At 41.0% G+C, this 9,578-nt stretch overlaps 1 protein-coding gene across 1 annotated transcript; it reads right to left on the bottom strand.

Annotated features, from left to right (window-relative positions):
- Positions 1 to 2,265: 2,265 nt before the first annotated feature.
- Positions 2,266 to 8,816, bottom strand: acod1 (aconitate decarboxylase 1). Its single transcript, XM_088353517.1, has 5 exons — positions 8,797 to 8,816; positions 8,558 to 8,719; positions 6,516 to 6,605; positions 4,741 to 4,940; positions 2,266 to 3,223 (listed from the first exon to the last, which is right to left on the bottom strand). The coding sequence occupies exons 1-5, from the start codon at positions 8,806 to 8,808 to the stop codon at positions 2,266 to 2,268; spliced, it is 1,422 nt and encodes a 473-aa protein (XP_088209643.1). The 5' UTR covers positions 8,809 to 8,816.
- Positions 8,817 to 9,578: the final 762 nt, after the last annotated feature.

The raw sequence follows: 9,578 nt of genomic DNA on the forward strand, positions 1-9,578 counted from the left end.
CTGTGTCCCTTAATTTGTGATGCATTAGCGTTAACACCACAGAATTTTTTTCTGCACTGTCCAAATGGCATCATTCCAAATAATGAATTGTATGTTTATTCCAAAATGGCAAAAAAATAAATAACTACCCGCAGTCTGGCATAAATTGGAATGTAATTTTCCTACCGGCACATTGTTATTTAACTTTGATTAAATTAGAAACAAACAATGCATTTCTGTTGGCACTAATAATTATGCCCTGACTTGCCCATGACATGAGAAAAAACGATTTTGTGGGGAATAGAGTAAGTAGAAATATACAAACATTTCACTCATCTATTCCCTAGAGTACAATTACAATTTTTGGCAGCATATACCTGGCCGTCATGCTGCACCCATTCAAATAAGTTGCCACTGGAATGAATAAATTGCTTAAATGCAGTGGTCCCCAAGCTTTTCTGTACCATCAACCAGAAAAAAATCTGACAAAAATGTAATGGCCTGGCCCATGAATAATAACAGCAACAACAATAATAAATCCATTGTGTACTCATGTATATTGTTTGTGTGTTCTTGTAACACCCAAATATGGATAACAGTGGATACCATTGGAATGGTCTGGCAGGTAAGTCAGTTATTGTTTGCAGATGACACCGCGCTTGTGGCTGATTCTGAGGAATCATTGAGAAGGTTGGTAATGGGGTTTGGAAGAGTGATAGGCGTAAGTTATGTGTGAATGTTGGGAAGAGTAAGGTGATGAAGTGTTCACGTGGAGTGGGCATTGCGTTAGAAATACGGTTGCATGGACAGGTGCTGGTAGAAGTTGAAAGCTTTAGGTACTTGGGTTGTTAGGTGGCTGCAGTTAGTGGAATGGAGTGCTAGGTATTGCACAGAGTGAATCAAGGAAGCTAGGTTTTGGGTGCTCTGAGGAGAGTTATGAGCAACAAGAGTCTGAGTATGGATGTTAAGAGGGGACTGTATGAGAGTGTGATTGTGCCGACTGTGTTGTGTGGTTCAGAGACTTGAAGCCTGAACACAGTTTAGAGAAGGAAATCATATGTTTTTGAGATGAAGTATTTGAGGAGTATATTAGGAGTGACAAGATTGGATAGATTGAGAAATGAAATTGTGAGAGACAGAACTGGAGTAGTAGTGGAACTGAGCAAGCACGTGGATAAGAGAGTACTAGGTTGGTTAGGACATGGATGAGGAGCGAATGTTGAAGAGGATCTACAGAGCAGAAGTAAATGGAAGGAGACCAAGAGGAAGGCCACGATTCACGTGGATGGATGGTGTTATGAGTGCACTGCAGGAAAGAGGTCTAAATCTAGTGCAAGCTAGAGCTCTTGTCGGGGATAGGAATCAGTGGAGAGGTGTTGTAAGAGGATAGTGGGATGTTTAGACCTGTTCTAAGGGGGGGGGCAGGGCACCCGTATGATGCGGCAGGGGTAAACCAGTGAAAGCTGTCGGGCCCTGCTGTTAAACAGAATATGTTGACACCCTTATCCGAGTGACATGGGTGCTTTCTTGTGTCCAGTTTCATCTGGATGAACTAAAGCATGACTAACTTGGTTGCCGAGGTGCTTAACCTGTTTGGGTGTTTAGGCATTTGGGTTGGCCCTGGTCCAAATATTTTTTTTGTGTGTGTTTTTAGCTACTTTTTCCCTTTTTTATTTTCGTTGTTTTTGTATGTGGTTTTTTTTGCTGTCGGTCACCCATTTCGAGGGATATGACCAAGGTAGATAGTTAGATAGATTTTGTAACACCAGCAACGCATGGTTTGTTCGAGGTGGACTCTGATCGGTGCAGAGTCAATAAAACATAGGTGGTTGGGGGGCCCCTGCCTTAAATTATTACTCTATATAGTGTCAGTTAGCTTAACTTTGAACCTGTTATTTTCATTATAATATACTTTCAAGTATGTGAAGTACATTGACTTGTACTATTAAGAAATATGCCACATCAATAAAATGAACTTTTCACAATTTTATTCAGTAAAATTCATATTCAGAAGAGGTGCACATTTTATTTGTAAAACGTAATAAATAATCTATCCGGACAATAAGAGTACAAAATTCCAGGTATTGCCACCAAAAAAAGAAATTTTGAGATAACCCCACCCTGCAGCATCTCTCCAAATAAGTGTTTACATCAAAATTAGATAGCAAACGATTGTTATTGTGTAATAAATGATAAATCAATTTCAAATTTTAGAATATCTTAAAGTTAAAAAAAAAGTCTTTACCAAAATATCCGTAACACAGTCATCTGGAAGTAGTGGAGTATTTATTGTCGATTTAAATGCAAAAAAGCCCTTGTATCACACGAGTGGTCAGTGGTCATTTTCAAGTATGAATGCAATCTTGTGCATTGCGGCTCTATCTCCATGTTGCTGACGGTGTCCAGCAGCCCTTCTGCTCCCTCTAAACTCAACACAGAGGACGCGTTGGCCAAGAACTTGTCCACCAGGTCCTCTTGCCTGAGCGGCTTCCTCCAGTGTCCGTAGAAGGTATCACACCTCCCTGAAAATCTCTCCCCTGTGTTGGTTTCGATGATTACCTCACTGTACATCTTGTCAAAGCTGGCCTGGTTATCCTTTGGGACATGGACTTCCACTTTACCCAAGAGCTCCTTCAGTTCCAGTCGCTCTCTTTGAGCTCTGGTGAATGAGCTCACCGACACACCGGCATCCAGGATGGCAGCGCAGGCGTTGAATTGGAAGGAATGCCTTGCTTGATGCTCTGTGGTGGGGAATGGGCAGTCGATGTATTTGGAAAGGGGCACTTTTAGGGAAATGCTTTTGATTCGATCCACGTCCAAATGTGAGATCTTCGCACGAGCTGTCAGAGCGGCGTCCACCACCCAGTGCATCCCCAGATGAGCGGGCAGACGCTTGAAGGCCACATCTTGCTCCTCGAGGACCCAAGATGAGCCGCTGACGCTGGGCAGAGGCATCACAGATGGGATGTAGTCTTTGTAGAACACCCCAAAGCCGCAATCTACGTCCAGGATGGCCTGGTTGCCCTCCAGGCCCGCCTGGGCCAGCCGGGCGGCCTCAAGGCCTCTCTGGGCGGCAAAGCCCATGTGCAAGGGTTTAGCCTGGGTGGCGGCGTTGGCCAGCGGCGACCCGGCTGAGCACGCCGCGATTGCAAGAGCGTTGGTGCATTGCTGGGGGGACAAACCTAAAAGTTTGGAGGATGCCGCTGCGCTGCCCATCACGCCAACCACACTGGGAGGGTGGAATCTGAGGAGACACATTAGGGTAAAAGTAAGATCTAGCCAACAAAATGCAGCCCGACCCAAACCAGTGGGTATTAAAGCCTGAACCAGCCAGAGCCTGAACAATTGATTTGATTTGAGGGACTAAGCTTGAAGCTAACCCCAATTTGCATATTTCATTTGTAAGGAATCGGGAGGAGGATGGCCGACCCAAATTTTGGGCTGGGCTCTGGCGTAAGATCTTTGCTCTACATTGAAGACAATGGCATCTACTAAAGTTCTTATAAAACTGAGCATATGAGCCTAATTTTAAAAGCTGAGGTTTTTGCAGTTGTTGGCTGTCAGGGCTCTCAAGCCCTTCTCTGTTGGGTTAAAACGTATATGAATCGTGATGTTAATCAGATTTTGTCCATGAATACTTTTAAAATAATTCCAGGGACAGAAATCTACCCAGAGGCCTTCACAATCAGCTCTGCAGGCCTTGTAGCATAAAATAAGTGTGAAATGCACTTTAATTCTGATAAATGCAAACCAAAAGCCTGCTAGGAGACAGCAAAGGACGTACTCTCAGCTTTAGCAGGTCCAGACTAGTAGTTTTCTCTGATGTAGTCGAATCTTATTGCCGAAGCACTGCCAAAACCTTTACGTTGTATTTCATTTTTCTTATTTTTCATTTCAAACCAGTATGACAATTGAGGCAAACCTTTTTTTAATAGATTTGATTTGAGGTCTTGTGGTGTGGTGATTTAGTCCAGGTATAAACTCCATTCACTCAACTGTTAAAATAAACCAGTTAACACATTCAATTCTAATAATGAAAATCATGTTTTCTCATGGGCAGCACGGCGGCGGGTTCAAATCCAGCTCCAGACTTCCTGTGTGGAGTTTGTATGTTCTCCCCGTGCTTGCGTGGGTTTCCTCCGGGCACTCCGGTTTCCTCCCACTTTCCAAAAACATGCATGTCAGGTCAATTGGCCGGTCCAAATTGTCCCTAGGTGTGAATGAGCGAGTGAGTTGTCTGTCCCCGTGTGCCCTGCGATTGGCTGGCAACCAGTTCAGGGTGTCCCCTGCCCACTGCCCGATGATTGCTGGGATGGGCTCCAGCACCCCCGCGACCCTACTGAGGATAAGCGGTGCAGTTAATGAGATGAGATGTTTTCTCATTTTTTGTGGATAAATGTGTTTAGAAAAGATTCAATGCCTTCCATTATTATAATACGTAGAGGCGGCTGAATGATTAAGCATAAATCTGAGGGTAAGCTAATCACATGAAGTTAACATTTTACTTATCTAGCCTGCCTGCAAAAGAAAGTCTGGATTCTACCCCAGAGCCAAACTGAGTTTTTCATCCCTGGTCTAGATTTATACTACTGAAGGACATATTTGGTTGATTACGTTTTGTGTAGTTTCTTATTTAAACCGCTAGGGAGACGTATTGTTCTTCACCACAACATCTGACGTTTGACCTCAAGACCATTATACACGCAGATAGTACAAACTTCTTCTGTGTCTGTTGGGGGGTTGTGGGTGCTGTTTCTGAACCTTTTAGGGATGTCAAAAGCCTCTTTGGAGAATCTCAAGAGTCTTCCCTGCACCTCAATGCCAACATTAAAGGCCAGCAGCAGGTCCAAGCCAGAGGGCCACCCCGGCGTGACCTCCGCCAAGGCCAGTAATGCAGCCAGCACGGCTCCTGAGGGATGAGTGGCCGGATACCACGTGTCGTCAAAGTCCATGGAGTGAACCTGCAACCAGAATTCCAACTTTTTAAACGTCACCTGACTGGCAAGCGTGGCATACGACCTAACTCAGTGTTTCACAACCTTTTCTGTACCACGGACGGGTTTTATGTCTTACAGTATTCCCGCAGCCCGGCCCAAAAATAACATTAGCAATAACAACAACAATAATAATATTATTAGGCCTGATTTCACTAAGTAGCTAACTAGCTAACTAACTTGACCACTTTGGATCGAGATGACTTGGGAAAAGGCATTGGGTTGTATCTGTTATTATTATTTACGGTAACACTAACGCTACAGATCCCCGGTTCAGGACTGGATGCAGACATACTGTATGTTGTCCTGGAGAGGGATGGGCGCCACCTGGCTGCACTTGCCCAAGACACACCAGAGGAAATGGTGCCCCTACAACCCTAGTGGTTAAGGTATCCAACCAACCAACCAACCAACCAACCAACAAGCTGTACAATATCTTTCTCATAATGCTCCATTACAACATTGTACAACGTGCCACAGAGAGAAAAGATACAATCGAGTGCCATCTTATTTGTTATCCACCATCCTAGTTGTCGAGTGCACTGCTTCTAAACTGGTCAGAGTCCGGGAACCAGCATTCCATCCTAATGATAAGCTGCCACCCAAATCAAGAAAAAAAAACACTTTGTCAAATAAAAAATTTGAACCATTTAGAGCAGAGATAATAATATATATATTTAAGTTTTTTTTTTTTTTTTTTTTTTTTTAAACAAAACGACCAGCAAGACCAAAAGGGTTTCAAGTACCCTATATAATCATGACCGCTCTAAAACTAAAATAAAAAAGCCACATACCAAAATAAATTCAAAATGTGAATAATGCATGTACCTAAACATCCATTATTACTTTAAGTAGTGAATAAAGTTTAAAAGGCTGATAAAAGGCTAAAAATACAACATTTTCAAACCATTTGCTGTAGCTTTCAGCAGTGCTACACCATTTCCTTATTTCGCAATTGTTTCCTCCTTTAACTCAATCATTGTCGTCACGATTGTCCACTTTTCCTTCTCCTTATCCCTAACTTTCTTGGGACCCATTATAATTGACAGAAAAGGGAAATAAAACCAACCATACAACAATAAAATCAGATGTGGTCCCTCTCAAAAGCACAGATTGACTGAACTGGAAAAGAACATGGAGCAGTGCACTACCGCCCTCTACTGTTAGGGAAGGTAATTGACCCTCCATTTTTGTTCTTCTTCGCATTATTTTGCCATGGCAAAGGCCCATTGAAAACGAGTCCACGACCTACTTTTAGCTCCCAATGTTCCAGAAAAACACTGGTCTGGGATTTGGCACTCTCACCGCCGCGATCCAGATTCCATTCTTGTTGTATCCAATGGTGAGCGAATGTGTTCGGCAGTAATCGTTGCTCAAATATGAAACAAGATAACCTAGTGTATAACGCGTACCCAAACCTTCGAGTAATTTTAGGGTAAAAGGAATAAGTGAAGACATGAATAAATACGGTAAAAGCAAATAATAGGACAACTTTTTTCTTTCTGTGCGGTCCGGTGGTTGCTGACCACTGACCCAACTTACCGCCACGCCGTTGACAAATGCGGCAAAATGCGGAGGCGCAGTCACGTCAAAATTTCCCCAAATGCTGCTTCTCTCCTCAGAATGGAACAACTGACGCCATCCATGTTGAAATAAAGGTCAGAATGTTACTCGGTTTGCCTGCTATGTCAATGCATTCATCAAGGCTTCAATAATATGCATCATATACTGTATGTAACGCCTACAATTGATTGACAAAGAAAGAAATTTAACCAAATTAACAATAGTTGATTTGTGTCTTCAAAAAATATGAGCTCCTGTTCTGAATGAAAAGACACGACTAATCAGAAAACAAATGTTTTCATGAAATTCTGATAGTATATAAGTGTTTTTTTTTCCTTTTATTCATTATTTCCCTATTTTTTTCTCGCTTTTTTTCCGTCTTCCTTATTTCTTTATTCTTTACATTTTTAGCTGTTTATCTTTTCATTTTTTGTTTTTGTTTTGTCCCTTGTTTCTCTCCAATTACCCTCTTTTTTTCATTTTCTTTTCATTCTTTGCGAAAGACTTGAAAATGAGAACAAATACGGTGGTCACTTTGGGACTCATTAATTTTTATTTTTCCTTGTGCTTGTAGTAGTCGTTTTATGTTGCAATACACGAGTAGTTGGCAACTCAAAATGTTGAACGAGAGCCATATTGGACCAGGAAAATGAAACCTTTTTAGAGCTAATAAAAATCCAAAGCTTTGTATAAGCCTTTCCACAAGTATCACACAAATAAATTGTTAAAAAAATCATGCATTGTGATTTCTGGATTTTTTGTTTTAGTTTATCTCTCTCACAGTGGACCTGCACCTACGATGAAAAAGTGGGAGAAATAGCTAAATAGGACGGTGTTCAAATATTTATTTTCTTCACTATATATATATATATATATATATAAATATATGAACTATATGTATTAAATTGAATTGTCTTTAGTGTCATTGATATCAATGTTGTGAAACTTTGTATGGAACTAGATTAGACATGGCACTCCAGAGTAAACATGTAATAAATCCGTAATATCTATATTTATTGGAAAACGTGAATAATATTCCTGTCATTTCTGTCCTTCTACAAAAAACATACATTTTCCATCATCAAACACTTTGAAAAAGCGCTAGGGAGTTATTTGTTGTCGACCCCTGCATCTCACAGTTGTTCAGTTAGTCATTTGTTGTATGTGTCAATTAAAATGGATTGTTTAATTTCTTTTGTTGTGTGGTAATGTGAAAAGGGGGGAAATCCTAAATTCATTGTTTATTCTGTCTTTAATGTCGGACACCTCCTAAGAAGTTGCCCAAGGTTGCCATGGCTGTGGGTTTTTTTTGTGTCTATTTTTAATGCGCACAGTTGTTTGTTATTTTGGCTCTTTATTAAACCATTATTATGCACTGTAGTTTGCTGTTTTGACTGTTATATGCAATTTTCATCATTGTCAATTTTGGTTAACGTTCTTTGATTCCCACACCCCTTCTGGCTTATTTGCTTCTTGTAATCTTGAAGATTTGACATTTTGTTATTCTCTCCCATCATCAAATAAATTTCATTTTTCATCATTTTGGGTGTTTGGGATGGCATTTTGACTGTATTTGAAACAGGCCTTTTCTTACTTTTACCATTTTCAGGCGACACTAACAAAAAAAAACCCTGGGAACAAGCATGAAATCACTCTCCACCCCTCCACCCCATGCCCCTTTTCTGCTTTCTAATGTGTTGCGAGTCCTAAGAACAGCGGTGCTAAATGTGAGAAGCATTTAGGCGGGGTTTGAAAAAATATAAAGGCTCTTTAAACTTGGGCATTGTTAACACGTACCTAAAAGAGAACATATTCTACTATTACATTTCAAAGACACCTCAAACGACGTTGGCCATCTTTGATGACAAAATGTCGACATTTGGTGGTCAAATATTGCACACTGTCCCTTTAAAAAAAGTGTTGAGTTGTGTGCGGCTTATAGTCGAGTTCGGCTTATAGTCCGATAATTACGGTACCTACATTTTTAGATAATCAACAAGTGCTTCTGAAATAAAGCATACCTGGCTGTACTTGAAAGCTTTTTGGACGACATCTGTCCTGGATCCGAGCAGACCCACGCCAAGGGTGTCCAGAATCATCCGTTTGCTGCGCTGAATAACGCCATCTGTCAGCTGTTTGGCACCCACCGCGTGGATGGCAGCCCCGAAGCTTTCGGTGACACCCTGCGTCAAACGGTAAAAGCATTGAAAAACAAAACGGCATTTACATCCATATTGTCCGACACAAGGCACTCAAATACCTTACGCAGCATTACTTGCACCTAGATGTTCGTGTCGAATAAGGGTCTCAAGGGAAGTGCCTTCTTATAAGGGACGGTCATCTCGCCAGAGTGGCCAGAATTTCCAAAGTATCTGATGATGGTCAAAGGGTGAGTTTCACAACAATGGAATGTTTTGTCTGAATTAGGTTTCACTTTACATTAGCAACCTCATGACATTAGTACAGAGACACCTCGCTACTTTGTGATTCAGTTATTGCTGGTTCAACGCTTCGTTAGTCAATAAATACCTACCCAAAATGTAAAAGTAGTCAAAATTATTGTAAATACAAAAAAATATTTTAAAAATCCAACGCATACTTCCTGCACGACCGAGGGACGTTTCAGACAGTCAAGATTTAAGCCAGCACCCCTGGAGATCGTGGATGCCGATGGACCAATTCAAATCAACCGAGCATCTTTCACTCTCCCGCTCTGCGTTCCTCTCTTAGGGCCCCGCAACCACTAGGGGCCCCCAAGAGTGGGTACCTTTTTTGGTACCCATTGCCACTTTGTATGTCTACTCAAAAATACTTCACAATAATTACAAAACTAAATATCAAATACAGTGCTTAAAAAAGAGGACTTCATATATACTTTTGCTTTCATTCTGAAAAAAAAAGTATAGAATTACTACGAATATACTTCAACAGTAATACTATATTACAAAATACGACTACAGGATCATTTACTCGAAAAATACAACAAAAAAACAACTTACAAAAACACTAAAGAAATATGACAAAAATACTCCTATGGAAATA

This window comes from Urocampus carinirostris, chromosome 14 (assembly GCF_059441175.1).
Source record: "Urocampus carinirostris isolate Australia breed hairy pipefish chromosome 14, RoL_Ucar_1.0, whole genome shotgun sequence".
NCBI classification, from domain to species: domain Eukaryota; kingdom Metazoa; phylum Chordata; class Actinopteri; order Syngnathiformes; family Syngnathidae; genus Urocampus; species Urocampus carinirostris.